We start from the raw sequence: 20,495 nt of genomic DNA, 5'->3' as shown, positions 1-20,495 counted from the left end.
TATGAAAGGAGACTTAAGGAGCTTGGCTTGTTTAGCCTAACTAAAACAAGGTTGAGGGGAGATATGATTCCTCTCTAAATATATAAGAGGGATAAATACAGGAGAGGGAGAGGAATTATTTCAGCTCAGCACCAATGTGGACACAAGAACAAATGGGTATAAACTGGCCACCAGGAAGTTTAGACTTGAAATTAGACAAAGGTTTCTAACCATCAGAGGAATGAAGTTTTGGAATAGCCTTCAAAGGGAAGCAGTCTGGGCAAAAGATCTGTATGGCTTTAAGATTCTACTGGATAAGTTTATGGAGGAGATTGTATGATGGGGTAATGTGATTTTGGTAATTAATTGATTTTTGAATATTCATGGTAAATCGGACTAATCCCCTGAGATGGGATATTAGATGGATGGGATCTGAGTTACCCAGGAAAGGATTTTCTGTAGTATCTGGCTGGTGAATCTTGCCCATATGCTCAGGGTTTAGCTGATCGCCATATTTGGGTTCGGGAAGGAATTTTCCTCCAGGGCAGACTGGAGAGGCCCTGGAGGTTTTTCACCTTCCTCTGTAGCATGGGGCACGGGTCACTTGAGGGAGGATTCTCTGCTCCTTGAAGTCTTTAAACCACGATTTGAGGACTTCAATAGCTCAGTCATAGGTTAGGTTTTTCGTAGGAGTGGGTGGGTGAGATTCTGTGGCCTGCGTTGTGCAGGAGGTTGGACTAGATGATCAGAATGGTCCCTTCTGACCTTAGTATCTATGAATCTATAACCACCCATGAGAGCTTGAGTGACTAGCTGGTATGGTACAGCATCCCCAGAAGATATGGAGAAAAACAATACTTAGCTGAAATGGAAGTCAGAAATGAAATTGGATTCTATAAGTGCAGACTCTGTTGAATTTGACTGTAAAAGGGAACTTGTGAGGGATCCATGGTCTTCTCCATTTAGAGTACAGTGTGTGGAGGGGAAATTGGCATATCCTAAGTGTAAGAAAAGAGGTAAGTAACCTCCAATTATACTATAATATTGGTGAATCACTTTACTAAAAGATTTTGTAATTTATACTGAGAAATTCTAGAGTTTTAAAGATACAAAAAATGCATGACAGAGTGGCACCATTATGATGAGTACCATATAAACACATTAAACAGCTTGCAATCTTAATAGACAAGACAAATGGTGGGTAAAAGAGATACAGATTACAAGCAAAGGGATCAGTGTATTACTTAAGCTGGGATAATGATCCTCTGACATCTCGGTCTCTGTGAATTACAGAGTGGAAAAGTGTTGTAAGTGTCTTATTTTACCCAAATTCTCTGTCTATGGCCTAATTCCTCATCCAGGCAGCTGACTTCCATTGTGGTCTGCATTCCTTTGATTTCCGTTTGAAGCTGACTTTTAACTCCTAATCTCTTGCTGCAGTTAGCACTGTGAACAAGTTCCAAGTTGAGAATCGCTCTCCTGATTTTCCTCTAGTTCCTGGGAAACCTTCTGATCCATGAGAGTCAGTTTCTGGTCATTCAATTTACCTGCCTTGTCATTCTAGTCTGGAAATGTTGCAGCTGGGTTTCCTCAAACTGCCTGGATGCTTTGTAGCTCCTCTCCCAAAAAGTATCTTATTTCAGACCGCAGGTCATCTCTCAAAGACGACAAATGTCTATTTTAGGTTAAACACCATTAAATACACAGTTCACTCACATCATTAAAATAATGCAACCAGGTCAAAACTTATGCATATATAAACAAACAGCCCACCCTGTCTAACAACCAAAACTCCTCTCAGCCATCTCTGAGAGCTTGAGACTAGCTGGTATTTGGAGGTTAGCAGCATGTCCTAAAGGTGAAAGAATTCAGGATATGGCAGGACAGAAAGGGAAACAAATTCCAAAGTGAAAAGCCTCTCACAGAGGGTGTCCTATCAGCAGATGCCTCCCTGTTAAACCAAGGAGGTTCAGTGCCAAGTGCAGGAGCTGTTCCCAATGGGATGCTACCCACCACATAAGGGGCACAGGGGGCAGGGCCTTGGCAACCACAAAGGGGAGCATAAAACTCATTTCCCCTAAACTGTAGTGCAGCATGCAACACATCCTATTCACACCATAAAGCACCAAGCTAAACCATTGTGTTGAAGGGAGATGCAATGGTTTTTAAGCTGTCCCTAGGGTGGAGAGTCTTCATGCTGCCCGAAACATGGACTCAGTTTCTTGAAGTTTAACTATTGGATACAGAAGGTTAAGTGATATGTAGAAAGCCAATAGCTGTGTAGCCTGTGAGTTTTTCTTCTCACTTTCTGGCTGCTTTTCATCCTCTATATCCAGGGAAATTCAATACATATTAGTCATTAAAAAAAGCTATAGCTTCACTCATCATGTGATTTTTGGTATGTTCACATGCCCCTCTTTTGCTTTATGATCCATCCCTTTTACCTTATGTCCGTCCATCCGTTCCCATTCCCTACCCACCCCCCCGTGTCATTTTTGACATGTGCATTTTTGGTGCTGGCAGCTGTCTGAAAAAATGGAAGTTTTAAAATTTCTGATTCCATTTGTCCTTCCTGGAAGTATTAGAACTGAATGAAGCTTTGTGGCCCTTTCCTCATTAAGAAGAAAATATGTTTTTATGCATTTAGTGCAATTTTAAATAAAGTCTAATAATCAGGTGTACAAAGTCTTAATGACAGAAGAATACAAAAACGTTAACATGCATGTTTTAGAAAAAAATAATTTTAAGGCAGTTTTTTAATAATTATTTAGAAAAAATTTAGTAATGGCAGAACAAAGTGTTAACCCATATATATTAACATGCCTTCTATCATTTAAGAAAAAAATTATATGCAGTTAATTCATTTCTAAATAAAGCATTATGGTCAGAAGAATAAAGGAGAAGTCTTGATACATATACAGAATCATGCATTTTGAGAGACAAATATTTGTGCATTTAGTACCGTTCTAGTTCATTAAATAATTGTACAAAGTGAATGATAGAGAAATAAAGGAGTGTTACATAAAATCATACATTTTTAGAGAAAATTAAGTTAGTACATTTCTAAATAAAGTCATTACATAATTAAAAAGACCTTAGTAACAGCAGAATAAAGAAATGTTGACATGTTAATATGCATTTTCCTCATTTTTATAGGAAAATATTTTAATTCAGTTAGCATATTTCTGAATAAAATCATTAAATAATTATAGAAAGTATTAATGACAAAGGAATGAAGAAGCATTAATGTATACATATAGAGAGAATTATGCATTTTTAGAAAAAAATTATATGCAGTTATTACAATTCTAAATGAAGTTGATTAAGCAGTTCCACAAAAGTCAAAGAATTATTTAGTGACTATTTAGAAAGGCATTAACTTAACGAAATATATATTTTCTTCTAAAACTGCATAATTCTATATATGTATTAACAGTTCTCCTTTATGTCTCTACCTTAAGACTTTGTATAATTAATTACTATTTAAAAATGTACTAAATACTGTGACAAGGCTCCAACCTTGTCTCAGTGGGTCCCATGCTTCCTGGTGGATTACACTAACCTGAAATTTCAGAGTAGCAGCCATGTTAGTCTGTATTCGCAAAAAGAAAAGGAGTACTTGTGGCACCTTAGAGACTAACCAATTTATTAGAGCATAAGCATTTGTGAGCTACAGCTCACTTCATCGGATGCAATGAAGTGAGCTGAAGCTCACGAAAGTTTATGCTCAGATAAATTGGTTAGTCTCTAAGGTGCCACAAGTACTCCTTTTCTTTTTACTAACCTCAGAGGCTCACTGTGACCTTCCACGTAGCCCTTCTCTCTCTAGAGGCAAGGGTCATAGCCTACTGAGCCATTTTCATCATAAACCAGCAAGGGAGGTGAGGAGAAGTTATCCTCCCTTGCACAGTCTCTGTTGTCTCCCAGTCTCAGCGATTAGTCAGGGAGGGGAGAGACTGGGCCCACCCTCTACTCCAGGCTTCAGCCAAGGGACCCTGATAGTAGCAGCTCTTGATAGCTGACTTTTTGGAAACAGGACGAGTACAATTCCCTGGGCCACTTCCCCACAGCAGCCCCCACTTCCTCAATATCTATATCACCCTTACTTCAGGGCCTCCTTCCTTGTGCCGTTTCTCCAGGACTGTGGCTTCCTCCTACAGCTCCTGACACATGCAGCCCACCTGACTAACTGGGAGGCTTTTAACTAGTTTCAGCCAGCCCTTGACTGGCTTCAGATGTCCCAATCGACCTAGCTGGCTCCACTGCTTTCTGGAAGGATCTTATTTGGCCCCAGGTGTCTTGATTAACCTGGAGCAACTGCCATTTGGTTACTATGGTAACAGGGATTTGTTTAGCCAGGGGCTAACCTACCTGTTTCTCACTACTTTCCTATAGCCATCTGGCCTTGCCCTGTCACAATACATAAAAATATTTTCTCTAAAAATAAGAAAAATGCATGGTGTGCATATATAAAACTTCTCCGTTATTCCCCGTCATTTAGACGTGGTACAATTACTTAATAACTTTATTTAAAAATACAGTAAATGCATAAAAGTTTCTCTAAAAATATGTGATTATACGTATAGGAGGAGGAATAATATATAAACTCTTCTCCTTTATTCCTCTGACTTTAAGGATGTATTAAGAAATATATTAACTGCATATAAAAAGTATTATATATAGGAACACTTGATTCTGCCATTACCAACATTTTTTGTCACAACTGTTTTTCCCTCAAGAAAAGATGCATGTTAACCTTTCTCTATTCTTCTGTTATTACAACATTGTACACCTGTTTACTAGACTTTATTTAGAATTCCACTAAATATATAAAATGTGTTCTCTTGTTAAAACGAGGAAAGAGCAAGACACATTTCTTTCCTTTCTATTTAATTTATTCTTATTAGATGCATTAGAAATAGGAAAAACTTTTTTTTTCAAAATGGCAACCAATGCCAGAAATGCCCATTTCAAAAGTGAGACCTCGGGACGGGACATAAGGCAAAAGGGGCAGGCCATAAAGCAGAAAGAGGGCAAAGACACATGTCAAATTATGATGAGTAAAGGTATAATATTTTATTACTCATGTTAATTTTTAGCCTTAGCATTTTCAAAACTTTATCTTGTTTATCCCAATGTCACTTCCCTTTCTGTGAGAAGAGGCGAAGAGAGAGAGGAAAAGATGATTGACTCAAAGGATTTCAAATTAACCTGTTTGAAAAGCAACCCAGAATCAGATTTTGACTAAGTTAGAATAACTAGTTACCTATTTTGCCATCAGTTCCATACTGCTAGTATGGAAGTATCATGCTGCATCAACTTTAAAGATATAGCTTGTAGTATTTTGTGTTCAGTTCCAATACCAAAAGGATTCTTTTTCACTTTTCCTTGGGATCTTTCCTGCTCTATCACAGTACATTGATAGCACTATTCTGTAATATTTGTGATCTTACAGCATTTATTGTAAATAATCACCGATGTGCATGTTTTTTTTTATTTCTACAATAATTTTAGAGGCTGCTGGAAAGTGTGGGCATCCTCCTGCTATTGATAATGGAGATGTCATGGTATCTCTACAGAAAGAATATGAATCAGGTTCAAGAGTGGAATACAAATGCCAAAGTTTTCATAGAATAAAGGGATCTGCATTTGTTAGCTGTGAGTCTGGCCAATGGACAGACCCACCGGTTTGCTTAGGTAGGTACAAATAATTATGATATGAAAAAGAACTGTGATGAGTTATACAACTGTGGTATTTTTCATATCCTGGGCCCAATCCTGAAGTCACCTGTACTGGTATAAAACCAGATTAATTCCATAAATCTGAATGGAGTTGCTCCTGACTTACACCAGAGCATGTGTAGGGGAGACTAGGGACATCAGTGCAGATTTTTCAAAAAGAAAAGATGGGCAAATGGCAAACACCCACACCATTATAAGTATTTAGAATGCACCCCCAAAATATATCTTCGTTAAAACCTGCAAAAACCATTATAATGAAACTAGCATTTTCTGTAAAGTGACAAGATATATTCAAATATATTTTAAGTTGAAAAGATTTCAACTCTAGAAGATGCTGTGAAAGACAATTCAGTAACTTATGGAAAACCAGGAGAAATATTGGTCGCTGCTCTTCAGTACTTGGAATAGACACGATGCTGGCATCAGCAGCAGGGGATTCCACTTTTGCCCAGGGGGAACTCTAACTGGCATAAAACCAATGTAGTCTGCTCTCTCCAATCTCCATATGCTGAGAGTGAGAGGGGAGGGAGTACACTGAGGTGCAGTGATCCCCAGCTGTGCAGCTACCTCTGTGTGGTTCTTAAATTTATGATGAACTGATCATGTAGGCCTGTGTGTCCTGGACCTGACTTCACAGGTCAGGACTAGCCCACCAGAGTCTTTCTTTTCTACCATGTCACCTACACGAAGTTTGGGGGGAGAGGGGGAAGAGGATGATGGGGAGCACGATCTGCCAGCTTTGTATCATCAAAAAGTAAGTATCCTTCTGCATGGATGGTATTCTGTTGGCCCAATACAGCTGAGTGGCACAAAGGGGCCAGATTGTAAAACAGAATATAATGCTGTCTCTCTCTATTCAGCCAGCCCCAGTCTCCTCTCCGTTCCTTCCCACAATATGACCCTGGTTAGTGTGAAAGTCTCCTTCTCTAGAGCTCCTTCTTGTTCTCTCAACCGTACCATCTCTCCTTTTCTGTTCAAATCTTATCTGAAAATATTTCCCTGCTTTATTTAGCTATTGTGATATAGCAGGGCCAGGGAGAAGTGGGAGAGTGGTCGAGGGGAGATATATAAGACATAGGCTAATTAAGGTGTGGTTCCCTGTATACTAGGGAAGGATACTACAGGTTAATTGGAGCACCTGTCATCAATTAAGGCCCTGTCAGGAACTTAATAAAAAAAACCCTGCTTCAGGCAGACAGTATGGTGCAAGGATGGAGAGAGGACTGGAGTTTGGAAGTGTGTTGCTGAAGAATTGAAAGACCAGAGAACTAGGGGGCAGGGAGACTCCCTCCCCTAGCATCAAGGACTGAGGGTAACCCTACTCAAGGGGGAAGAGGGTAAGAAACCCGCAGGGGTTGAGAAGGGCTGGGGCTCAGAGTGAGGAGCAAACCCTGACCCCTTCCCTGCTTTCCCTCCTCTACCACATTCCTGGGCCATTAGTGGGGTCTTGGCACCCCAAGAGCAGGGGCAAAGGGTGGCATCCTTGCCCTCCTGCCAAAAAAAACCATGGGACCCACCATATCAACATCAGCCATTTTGCCACATGTGGTGCTAGAAGTGGGATTTCTGGGCCGTGCATGTAACCCGGGTGGGTCATGACCACCCCGTCCCCAAGATGGAGCATGTGGTCAAAGCACTGGTGCAAGCCACCACCGCCCAGCAGGAAGCTACCTCGGTCCAGGCAACCACCCACCAGGAGGCCATGAGGCTGCAGCAGGAGATCAATCTCCTGCAAATGAATCAGGCCACTCAAGAGCGGGCTATGCTGCAGGAACTCGTGACCCAGGTGAAGGCCCTTATGGAGCTGAGCTGTGGGTATGATGGGATGTGGACCATAAGGGCCAGCTACTGTCTGCAGAAAATGACCTGGGAGGATGATGTGGAGGCGTACCTCCTGGCCTTCGAGAGGAGAGCCCTGCGTGAGGCCTGGCCCTGAGACCAGTGGTCGGGCATCCTCGCCCCATTTTTGTGTGGGGAGGCCCAGAAAGCCTACTATGTTATGACTGCAGAGGAGGCGACAGATTACCTCTGGCTGAAGGCAAAGATCCTGGCCAGGTCCAGGGTAACTACGGCCTTGTGAACCCAGAAGTTTCATGAGTGGCAGTATTGCGAAGACAAGACACCGTGGTCACAACCGTTTGACGTAACCATCTAGCCAGGAAGTGGTTATGCCCGGAGGCCCTTAGCTCTGAGAAAATGATCGAGCTCCTGGTGCTGGACCGCAAAATGAGGGAACTACCCTTGGGCCTCTGAGCCTGGGTAGGCCACAATGACCCCTCCACCTACGATGAACTGGTCACCCTGGTGGAGAGACAACTGGCAGCTCGTGAACTGTTTGAAACCCCAGGAGGTGAAATATGGTGTTCCAGGAAGCCAGTCCTAACCCAGAGGCCCCAGATCATTGAGAACTCCAGGAAAGCCATAGCTGAAAGAACAGGCACCAAGGATTGGCCTGAGGCCCCGAAGGGACCTGGGGGGTCTCGGAGGGGGGAGGGCTGGGGGAAGGGGTCAGAGAGCGCAAGACAGAGGGCAACCTCCAAGATGAAATATCATTGTTATGAGTGTGGGGAGTTGGGGCATATAGCAGCCCAGTGCACCAACTGGAAGGAGCCCATGCAATGTAATATGGGGGATTGCGGGGACAAATGTGGCCTAATCAGCCTGGTGGGGGTTGTGATGACCCCATATGAGTACACCAGGCCATTAAAGATGAACGGCATCCAGACCAGAGTGGACTCTGGGAGTGCTGTCACTCTGGTCTCAGGGAAGATAGTGAGGCAAGACCAACTGAGCAGGGCCAGGAGCACTGGAGTGACTTGTATCCATGGCACAGTATATTTCTACCCCACAGTCCCAATATGGATTGAAATCCAGGGGAACACTACCAAGGTGACTGCAGTGGTGATCCCCAAGCTCCCCTACCTGGTCTTAACTGGCAGGAATTTTCCCGAGTTTGAGAGCCTACTGCCCCTCATCGAGTTAGGAGAGGGCAGTAAATCCCGGGCAGAGATCGAGGCACCCAGGGATGGCCCTTCCCCAATTTTTGCTGGGTTTTCACAGAGTTATTTTCACCCCCAGGGAAGTCCCAGAAATCTAGATGGGAAAGGAGGGCAGATAAAATATTAGGAACCAGGATTCTGGCAGCAAACCAGAGAGCTGCCCTGGTTGGGAGGAGGTCCTATCAGGGAAACTGCAAGGTAGCACAGACCAGTGGAGACCCAGAGACAGCCCCCAGCATGAGTGAAAGCACTCCAAGGGAAGGAGGGGAAACTGATCCAATAGAATCAAGCCAGATCGGTCCCGTCCTTGAGTGTTTTGGGAGGGATCAAGCCTATGACCCACTGCATGCAAACGTGAGGGAGGAGGTAGTAGTGGTAAATGGCATGCCAGTAGAATGGAAAACTAAAGGCCCAAGGCCATACTTTATAATCAAGCATGATCTGTTGTACCGGGTAGTGTCAATATGGGGGGACATTAGAACAGCTCTTGGTGCCACGAAAGCACACAAGGGCCGTATTAGAGTTAGCTCACAGTCATCTGTTTGGGGGACATTTAGAAGCAGATAAGACCTTGGATAGAGTCCTAAGGAGGTTCTACTGGGTGGGGATATGGGCAGAAGTCCAGCGCTATTGCAGCTCCTGCCCAGAGTGCCAGCTGCATAGCTCCCAATCTCAGTTAAGGGCCCTGTTGATACCCTTGCCTGTAATTGAAGTCCCTTTTGAAAGGACAGCCATGGATCTAGTGGGCACACTAGAAAGATCGGCCTGGGGCCACCAAAGCATACTCATCATCCTGGACTATGCTACGCGGTACCCCAAGGCCATTCCTCTAAGAAACCCCACTCCAAGAAGCAACAGTACGCCATAGTAGAAAAGGAATGCCTAGCAGTTAAATGAGCCATGGGGATTCTACGGTACTACCTACTTGGGTGGCGGTTCACTCTTGTGGTGGAGAGTCCAATAGATGCCTGGTGAACTTCTCGTATTGCAAACATCAGGTACGGAAGGACGGTATCCCAGTCTTTTCTGTCTTGGGCCACCACCTTTCGGATCATGCTCTTGAGAGTGTGGTTAAATCACTCAACCAGACCATCTGTTTGCGGATGATAGACCGAGATCCGCAAAGCTTGGATGCAAAGCAGGGTACATAAGTCTTTCTTTACTCTCGACATGAAGGAAGTCCCTTGGTCTGTCAGGATCTCCTTAGTGATGCCTACTCTAACAAAAACCTGGACCGGTTTGTGTGAAAGCCTCCTTCTCTAGAACTCCTTCTTGTTCTCTCAGCCATATCAACTCTCCTTTTCTGTTCAAATCTGATCTGAAAATATTTAGCTATTTAAAGCATTTGGGGACAGGGGTAGTTTTAATACAGTTAGTGAATCACATGTCCAATGATAGAGTCACATGTACATACTGAAATTATATTTTTCTATTTCCAGAGCCATGTACAACATCCCCAGAAGATATGGAGAAAAACAATATTGGGCTGAAATGGAGCTCGAAAACAAAATTGTATTTAGAAAGTGGAAACTTTGTTGAATTTGACTGTAAAAATGGATATGTGAGGGATCCAACATCTTCTGCATTTAGAGTACAGTGTATGGAGGGGAAATTGGCATATCCTAAATGTAAGAGAAGAGGTAAGTAATCTCCAGTAAACGACAATATTGGTGAATTACCTGTCTAAAAGATGTATTATTTTTTACTAGGGAATTCTCAGATTTAAAAAATACTATGGCACAATGGTGATGGGTACCATAGAAACATGTGGGAAATCATTCTTCCTGACTCAGACAGCTTGCAATCTAAATCAAACACAAAGGGTGGATTAAAGAGATTCACTGATTACTTTGCTTGTGAGCTCTATTACTTGAGCTGGGACAATCTTCCTCTGACATCTGGGCCTGTTAAGGTTACCAACAGAGAAGAAAAGTTTTGTAAGTTTTCTTGTCTTACTCAAGTTCTCTAGCTGGCCCAATTCCTCATTCAGATAGCTGACTTCCATTGCAGTCTGCACTTATTTGCTTTCCCTCTGAAACTGATTTTTTTTTTTAACTCCTAAAGCCAAGTCCTTGCGTGACCTTGTCACTGTTAGCAAGCTCCATGTTGGAGAAAGATTTCATGATCTCTTTGAGTTACTCGGAAACCTTCTATCCATGAGGGTCAGTTTGCTGGTCCTCTCAATTATCTCTCTTGCCATTTTACACTGGGAGTGTTGCAGCTGGGCTTCTCAATCTGCCTAGAAACTTTGTAGTCCGACAAATATTTTCTCTCAGACTGTGAGTCATCTCTCATACCTTTCTGGGAAACCACCAAATGTTGCTTCAATTTCCTTAGTGAAGACTTCAACTTCTGTTTCAGGTCTTGTTTTAATTCCTTTGACCTTCTTTGATGTAACCTTTTTTAGCCTGAACGGTTAGCCAATAGTCAGGGTCTTTCAACTTTTTTGTGTTAAGAAGAGGAATAGGGGATAGAGTCTGGTTTTCTATGATGCAGCTTTCTTTATTTGAGTGTACACAAAGTCCTGCTTCTCTGAAGACAGGAGGATCAAACAGGAGACAGTTTACTTGATCATAAGTCCAAGCCAGCCTTCATATTCAGCACTCTGTCCAAAAACTGCTTTCACAGTTTTTCTGCGGGGCTACTCTTCCAGGGCTTCTCTTGCTGTCCACTGGCTTTCCTGCAGCTTTCTGGCAACTTCTACCTCAGACATAAACAACTCCACCAATTAATCCTGAGCTCCTGTGTTTATTCATCCCTATGGGCATGGGCAAAGCAACAAAAATTAAGAAGTGTGTGAGGGGGACACAGATTTGCCTTCTTCCTGACTGTCCTCTTCTCTTCTCACGCAGGCCACCAACACCACCATAACCACCACTTAAGTGCCCTGGCCCATAAACTCCTAATCTCAAATCAGTGCCAGTGGCCTTGTGACCTGGCACACAGGATCAAAGTGCTGATCAGGTCTGGACCAGTCAAAAAACAATCTGGCCACAGCCCAGGTACCCCCCACCCTGGCTTTATAGCCTATACTTAGTAAAATCCCTTGTATCAGCTGAGTAACACTGAGGGGCCAGATTGTAAAATCGAGTCTCTCTGCTCATCTGGTCCCAGACTCCAACGGACTGATCCTTTATACAATATGACTATGGTTGTTTTGAAAGCTCCCATCTCAGGAATTCCTTCTCATTCTTCTTTGAGTAGTGTCCCAATGGGTGCTCCATTCTAGGTGCACTTGCGTCCCCTGCACCTTTGATTGGAAATTTCATGTAGCTCTGTCTCGTGCACCACACTGTAGTTATCTAGCGCTATGAGAGTGAATTGCCCTCAATTCCTTTTCAAGCCTCAGAGAGAGTATCATTCTGCATGGGGAGTATTCTGTTGGCCAGCTATGACTAGAGTCTGGCCCATTTACATGAGCTGGCCCATTTGCATGGGCCAAATTGTAAAATAGAATCTAACCTTGTCTCTCTCGCTATTCATCTAGCCCCGGTCTCTTCTCTGTTCCTTCCCACAGGATCATCTGCATTTGTGTGAAAGCCAGCTTCTCTATAATTCCTTCTTCTCTCAACCTTACCATCTCTCCCTTACTTTTCAAATCTTTCTGTAAATACATCTGTTTTATTTAGCTTAGTAAAGCATTTGGCGACAGGGTACCTCTCAATAGTTAGTTAATCAAATTTCCAACAATAGATCCACATGTACCTACTGAAATTATATTTTTCTATTTCCAGAGTTATGTATAACATTCTTAGAAGATATGGAGAAAAACAATATTGGGCTGAAATGGAGCTTGGAAACAAGACTGAATTTAGAAAGTGGAGACTTTGTTGAATTTGACTGTAAAAATGGATATGTGAGGGATCCAAAATCTTCTGCATTTAGAGTACAGTGTGTGGAGGGGAAATTGGCATATCCTAAGTGTAAGAGAAGAGGTAAGTAACCACCAATTAAACTACAATATTGGTGAATCACCTGACTAAAAGATTTCGTAATTTATACTGAAAAATTCTAGGGTTTAAAAAAATAGAGAAGCGAAATGGTGGGTTAAAGAGAAAGAGGTAATAAGCAAAGTAACCTCTGTATTACTTGAGCTGGAACAATCTCCCTTTGACATGTGGGCTTCTTTGGGATACTAACAGAGCAGAAAAGTTTTGTAAGTGTTCTTGTCTTATGCAAGTTCTCTGGCTGGCCCAATTCCTCATTCAGATAGCTGACTTCCATGGCAGTCTGCACTCATTTGCTTTACCTCTGAAGCTGATTTTTTTTACCTCCTTTAATCTTTGCTGGAGCTCATCACTGTTAATAAGAACCGTATTGGGAAAAGCTTTCCTGATCTCCTCTAGTTACTGGGAAACCTTCTATTCATGAGGATCAATTTCCTGGTCACCTCCTTTATCTGTCTTGCCATTCTAGACTGAGAAGCCCAGCTGCAAAATTCCCAATCTGCCTAGAGACTTTCTAGTTCCTGGCCCAACAAATATTTTCTTTCAGATTGTGAATCATTTCTCATACCTTTCTGGAACACCACCAAATGTTCCTTTAATTTCTTTGGAGAAGTCTCCCACTCCTGTTTCAGGTCTTTCAATTTCTTTTGACCTTCTTTGATGTAACCCTTTTTGGCCTGAGTGGTTAGCCAGTACCCAAGGTCTTCCACCTCATTTTTTTGTGTTGGAAGAGAAATTGGGGCTAGAGTCATGTTTTCTATGAAGCAATTTTTTAATTTACAAATAACCTAAACAAAGTCCTATTTCTCTGAATGCAAAATGAACAAACATCATGAGGCAGTTTCTTTGCTCACAGTTCTAAGCCTGCTTCACATTCAGAACTCTGTCCCAAAAATACTCACAGCTTTTCCTCAGAGCCACTCTTCCAGGACTTCTCTTGCTGTCCACTGGCTTTCTGGCAGCTTCTGACTCAGACACACACAGCTCCACCAATTAATCCCCAGCTCCTGTGTTTATCCATTCCTAAGGGCAGGAGCTGTGCAATGGTATTTAAGGTATGTGTGTGTGGGACATAGATTTGCCTCCCTCCTGACTCTCCTCTTCCTAGACACCCCACCAGCAACACCACCACCAGGAGCCTAAGTGGCCTGGCCCATGAACCCTTAGCCCTATCCTCTCCAAATCTGAGCCACTGGAATTGTGGCCTGGCACACAGGATAACAGTGATGATCAGGTTTTGCCAAGTCAAAAAGCAATCAGATCACAGCCCTGGTCTCCCCCACTTTCAGCTTCATAGCCTATACCTCAGAAAACTTCTTGCATCAGCTGAGTGACACAGAGGGGCCAGATTGTAAAATAGAACCAGAGTGTGTGGGTCTCCCTATGCTCATCTGGTCCCAGCTTCCAGCAGACTGTTCTTTTACACAATATGATTCATCATCATCAGTGATTCCTTGATTCGAGGATGATCTCTACCATGGATTTACATATGGGTCCTGAGATGACTGGAACCATAGATCTGCCCGCAGTAGGTACTGACATTTCCTGACAGGTCAGCTGCCTGCTGGGAGACAGTTCTTTTCTTCTGTCTCTCGTTTCAGTTTGAGGCAAAGCACTTCTCCTTGAAGCGGGCCACTGCCTGATGGAGGATGTGGCACCATTGTGCTTGGTTGGTGGCCTGCTCCTCCCAGCTTGTGACATTCACATTCGTTTTCTTGAGATACACTTCTAGTGTTTCTTTGTAGCACTTCCTCTGGCCACCACAGGATCTCTGACCATATTGAGATTCTGTGGTGCTGAGAATAGAGGGCTTGTTTTGGTAGGTGAGAATCTGGCATCCACATACCATGTCCAGCCCAGCAGAGTTGGTGGATAAGGATCATTACTTCAATGCTGGTGAATTGGCTTCAGTGAGGATGTTGGTATTAATGCGGCAATCTTCTTAATATGATATCCATTTGATATGAAGGATCTTTCAGAGGCATCGTTGGTGGTTCCTCTGAAAACTCTTGAAGTGCTGTCGATAACCAAGGTTTTGCATCCATAGAGGAGTGTAGAGATGACAACTGTCTTATAGACCTGAATCTTGGTGTCCTTCCATAGGTCACGGTCCATGAAAATGCACCAGAGCAGTTTCCCAAAGGAGGCACTTCTACATTGGATCCTGTGCTGGATCTCATTGGCATTTTTGCATTTAGAGAGTGTTGGCTACTGAGGTAGGAGAAGGCTCAACTATCTCCAAAGTCTGTCTCTCGATGGTGATTTGTGGTGGATCATGTGCAAGGCCTGAAGCAGACTGATGGAGCACTTTAGTCTTCTCAATATTAAGTGCAAGTCCTAGGCTTCAGTAAGCTTGTTCAAAAAAATGTAGTGTGGACTGAAGGTGTGGATTCTTTGTGTGCAAGAATGGTAAAGTCATCAGCATACTGAAGATCAATAATGGACACCTGGAGGACTTTAGACTTTGAGCAGAGACATCTAAGATTAAAAAGCCGCCCATCCATTCTGTACTGAACGTCAATTCCAGTGGGGGAGGTGGTCTTTAACAAGGACCAGAATGACGTGGGGTTGGGGCAATAACACATCCTTGCTTAACCACAGTTTTGATGATGAAAGGGTCCATCTCCACGGCATTACAGAGAACTGTGGCAGTCATCTGATCATGAAGAAGCCTTAGGACCCGAATAAATTTTGGAGGGCAACCAAATCTGGCCAGCAGCTTCTCTCTCTCTCTCTCTATTCATCTAGTGCCAGTCACCTCTCTTTTCCGTCACACAGTATGACCCCGGTTGGTGTGAAAACCTCCCTTTCTAGAGTTCCTTCTTGTTCTCTCAACCTTACCATCTCTTTTTTACTTTTCAAAACTTATCAGAAAATATTTCTCAATTTTAGTGAGCTAAGTAAAGCCTTTTTAGACAGGGTCAGTCTCAGTACAGTTAGTGAACCAAATTTCCAATGACAGATCAATATGTACATGCTTAAATTATATTTTTCTATTTCCAGAGTTATGTATAACATCCCCAGAAGATATGGAGAAAAACCATATTGGGCTGAAATGGAGCTCGAAAACAAAATTGTATTTAGAAAGTGGAAACTTTGTTGAATTTGACTGTAAAAATGGATATGTGAGGGATCCAACATCTTCTGCATTTAGAGTACAGTGTGTGGAGGGGAAATTGGCATATCCTAAGTGCAAGAGAAGAGGTAAATGATCTCCAACTAAGCTACAATACTGGTGAATCACCTGACTAAAATGTATTCATTTTACTGGGGATTTCTCAGGTTTAAAAAATACAGTGGCACCATTGTGATGGGTGCCATAAAAACATGTGGGAAATCATGGTTCCTGACCCAGACAGCTTGCAATCTAAATAGAGAAACACTGTTTACTTTGCTGGTGAGCTCTATTACTTGAGCTGGGACAATCTTCCTCTGACATCTGGGCCTGTTTAGGTTACCAACAGAGCAGAAAAGATTTGTAAATGTTTTTGTCTTACTCAAGTTCTCTAGCTGGCTCAATTCCTCATTCAGGCAGCTGACTTCCATTGTGGTCTACACTCCTTTGATTTCCCTCTCATGCTGATTTTTGTAGCTCTTTAATTCCTTGCTGGAGCTCATCGCTGCTAACACGTTACATGGTGGGGAAAACTTTCCTGTTGTCTCATAGTTACTTTGAACCCTTCTGATCCATGAGAGTCAATTTACTGGTCACCTTATTTCTATTTCAGACTGGGAGTCTCACAGCCAAGCTTCTCAAGCTGCCCAGTGTCTTCATATCTGCTGCCCCAACAAATATTTTTAACTCAGACTGCCAATGATCTCTCATATCTTCATAGGAAAGCTCCCACTGCTGCTTCAATACCTCTTGCAAAATCTCCATCTCCTGTTTTAATTTCTTTTGCCCATCTTTGACTTTGCCCTCTTTGGCCTAAGCGTTTAGCCAATAGTGAGGGTCTTCTGCCTTGATATGTGTGAGGAGGAAAAATGGAGGTAGAGACAGGTGTTTTCATGACACAATCCTTTTTATTTATAAAGAATATACACAACGTCCTGTTTCTCTGAACAGTTGGATCAGACAACAGCAGGCTATTTCCTTGCCCACAATCCAAGCCTATCTTTACATTCACTGTTCTGATCAAGGAGGTCTCTTTTGGATTTCTATCAGGCCATGCTACCAGTTCTTCTCTTGCTGTCTGCTGGCTCTCTGCAGCTTTCTGGCTGCTTCATATTACACTCACATCATTTAATCTGCAGCCCTCCCATTATCAGTCCCCAGAGAAGCCACGCAACCAGAAATGCATGGAAGTGCTTCGTCACTTAGCCTGAAGGCATGATAGTCATCCTTCATATCAACTTCACTGAGTATTTCTACACAGCAGTCTAAACCTGGTCTTGAGACCTGGCTCAAGCCTAACTTCCCTTGCATCCACACAGCAATTGCATTAACCAAGATCTCATACTTAAGGTGCCACGACCCTGTAGTGCTAGGACTCAGGGATCAAGCCCTATTGCTTTCCTGTGTGCACATAGCTCCAGCTTGTCTCGGGTCCTGGAAGTCCTCCGGATGTATCACAGAGTTCCTTGGGGCATCCCCCTCAGTGCTCTCGATGCCTATAATCTCTGGTGCTGCACTCTATTGCAAATGGAATCCACACCTGCCTTTGAAAATGGCAGCAGCTCAGATCAGCATTAACCCATTGCCTGCTGAACATCAGTCTGAAAACACACCACCAGATAGCCTGCATGGTTTTCAGTGGAGAGTGATCAGAAGAAGCTTTTTGCAAAGACAGCTGCTTCATAGTCACAAGAGCACAGCCAGATTTTGGTGCACGCTTCCTGGACACCCCTGTACACACAGCCCCAAGGAAGGCAAGGGAGGCCTGAGAGTGGAGTGGGGTCTCAGCAGCTGCCCTGCAGGGAGGAGGGGCAGCAGAGTTCCTGGCTCAGCATAGCCAGGAAAGGGACGATCCTCCAACAATCTGGCCTCTCCCTGCTGTCAGGGCGATGAGGGGGAGCCAGGGCCAAAAATTCCCTACAGCCACCTGGGGATCCCTTATCCCCATCTCCCAGGGGGCAGGGATAAGGGATCCCCCTGGAGCACACTGCACCCCAAGCAGTGAGGATGCACTTCAACACTCTGCAGCCAGTGGCAGCCAAGCTGAGTTATGTGTCTTTTTCCTCTGAATCCTATATTTTATGTCAAACTTAAAAATGGACAAAAATAAATAAAAAGCCCAACCAAAACACCCACCTTCATTGACCATCCCGTTTCAAAATTTAAGAATTGCAATGTTTCATTTTAATAGTTCAATGGCATGGAGACTGGTTTCCAACTTATCCTCAGAATAGGTGTTCATGGGCATTTTCCTGCCCATGTGACTCAGCCTAGAGCTGGAGAGCCCATTTCTCAGATTAGATGGAAGTTTGGTATAACACCTTTTCAAACTGCAGTCATTCTACTTAGACAGCCACTAAAGGGGTTCATTATGCAGTGTATGTATTCATGTGCTCCGTATGGGCACCTGAGTCCCATCAATAGCACCATCACAATTAGGAAACTGGGTTGGTGGTAGTTTTCTCACAGTGCAACATATTCATAAGGCTAGAGTGCCGACACTGGGTGGGGGACAGTGGGGAGGAGGTGCTAGGCACTCTGGGATAGGGTTATTTTGACTGGAGTCTGTGCACTGCGGTCTGGCTGCCAGAGCCCTAGGTTCAAGCACAGGTCAGAAAATCCTTAACCTAGGGTTAAAATGCAGTGTAGACACTCAAGCTGAGGGTTCCCTGACGCAGGTCAGCTGATTTGAGTCTCAGTAACCCTAGGCTTGCTTTGCTGTGTAGAGCCTACCCATAGATTAAAGACACACTTACTGTGAGCTAAGCAACCTCCAATACAACAATACTATCAAAAATCTATTGATGGAACAATCTATTTTGTCTGACATGATTCTAGTTATCCTGTCTTCTGCTATAGAAGATGTATAATTGCTGATCTTTCTCCCATAATAGGCTTACTTCTATATTATTGTGATAATTCCCACACCACCACTGATAAAGTGTTTTGAGAAATGATGCCCCTTTTATAGCACTGGGGACAGAAGCAAATCATTCATGCATATATATGAAGAAGGCTGCCTGGAAGAAGCTGATAAAGAGTTATAGGATGAAATGGGATAAAGGTCCCTGCTTCAAAAATTCCATCACTTTCCAATGCTAGTAGCTACACACTGGATCCTGATAAAATATAGTAATATGTATGAAATCAATGCATGGTTTTCTATGCTGCTTTTAAGTTATATGTAACACAAATATTTGTTTTTAATATGAACAGTTGTTGAACCACTGCAGTTCAGGAGTAACTGCAATTACTCTTGCTGGAGTTTGTTCCAGTGTGAATTTTAAGGAGTTATGCTGAAATCAATTCTGTTCCTGTGAGAGACCATAGGGGATTTATATGTAATATTTGTTTTAAAAATTGATGTACAAAATTAATTTTCCAGTATTTGTTCTTTTTCTGCCAGGTATTTATGAATGAATAAAAAGAAGCATCAAGCAAATAATTTTAACCCAGATCTGAGGAGCAGAAGCCACTAACCAGTTATTTGTAATGTTCACACATTATGTCCTTTGTAAGTATTTTAACCTAGATTGTCTGAACTGATGCATGTAATTACTACTTTTGTCACAATGTATATTAAACTAAACATAAAATAGTAATAACAGATGGGCAAAAAGGTTCAAACTACAGCTTTTTTATGAAAATTGGAAAAGGAAGCTTTAAGGGAAATTGTACACTTGGCTGCACTTCCTGAATTATATACTTCCTGCTTGCTGAAACAGAAAGCAGCACTATTTCTCTCTGGCCCAAATCAGGAACTCCTAGAAGTCTCACTAGGAACCTTGATCTTGGGAGGCTTATAGCCCAATTGCTACATCCGGAGGTTTATTTATGGATTGAGACTGTTTGAATTCTGCCCATCCCTAGTAGCAGTTGGTCATCGTTCTTTCAAATGTTTTAGTCCATGCAACCAAAATGTTATCTAGACATCTAACACAGTTATATAGAAAATATTCACTTCTCTGATGAAAATTTAAACTTATGATGTCTCTTTTTTCCTTTTTAAAATTAAAGAGTTGTATATTTCATTTAGCAATTTTTAAAAAAATCTGTTGTTTGAGCGTGTTTTTTATTGACAACCCAACCTGAAGAAAAGTGAGAAGGAATTTTAGGATTTGTTGAAAAGTGGAGACAAAGATGAAAGTCTGCAGCCCATTGAATAGCAACATGATGCATGCAGTGGGTAGCATGTGAATAAATTGACTATTCTTACCTTCTACTGTATGCAACTAACTAGAAGTTAGACCAGTGGTGTGACAGAGATGAACTTTTCAGAATCCACTTACGTGAGAATGACAAAATAAAAATAAAGGAGTACTTGTGGCACCTTAGAGACTAACAAATTTATTAGAGCATAAGCTTTCATGAGCTACAGCTCACTTCATCGGAAGTGAGCTGTAGCTCACGAAAGCTTATGCTCTAATAAATTTGTTAGTCTCTAAGGTGCCACAAGTACTCCTTTTCTTTTTGCGAATACAGACTAACACGGCTGCTACTCTGAAACAAATTAATAAGGAGACAGTAAACACTGATGGGATGCTACATGTATAAACCACCTTCTAGACCTGGGACAGTACACTCCTACACTATAAAAGCTGAACAATGCTCCCCTTCTCCCCCCCCATTTCCCCAAAATTGTGTGATGGCTGAAAATTTTCACATTATTACACTGGTAAAGTTACTGATCTCCCTAATGGATTCCCTACTTCT

The 20,495-nt window shown here is 42.6% G+C and overlaps 1 protein-coding gene across 1 annotated transcript in view; it reads left to right on the top strand.

Annotated features, from left to right (window-relative positions):
- LOC119860511 (complement factor H-like) overlaps positions 1-19,821 on the top strand; it is a 105,550-nt gene extending 85,729 nt beyond the window's left edge. Inside the window, exons 13-17 of the mRNA XM_043491305.1 lie at positions 5,494-5,676; positions 10,160-10,360; positions 12,455-12,655; positions 15,671-15,871; positions 19,189-19,821. Coding sequence (XP_043347240.1) covers positions 5,494-5,676; positions 10,160-10,360; positions 12,455-12,655; positions 15,671-15,871; positions 19,189-19,202 — 800 coding nt within the window. The 3' untranslated portion in view covers positions 19,203-19,821. The remainder of the gene's footprint in view (positions 1-5,493; positions 5,677-10,159; positions 10,361-12,454; positions 12,656-15,670; positions 15,872-19,188) is intronic.
- The last annotated feature ends 674 nt before the right edge of the window (positions 19,822-20,495 follow it).

The sequence above is a fragment of the Dermochelys coriacea genome, chromosome 8 (assembly GCF_009764565.3).
Source record: "Dermochelys coriacea isolate rDerCor1 chromosome 8, rDerCor1.pri.v4, whole genome shotgun sequence".
NCBI classification, from domain to species: Eukaryota; Metazoa; Chordata; order Testudines; family Dermochelyidae; genus Dermochelys; species Dermochelys coriacea.
This window is presented reverse-complemented; position numbering and strand designations above follow the sequence as displayed.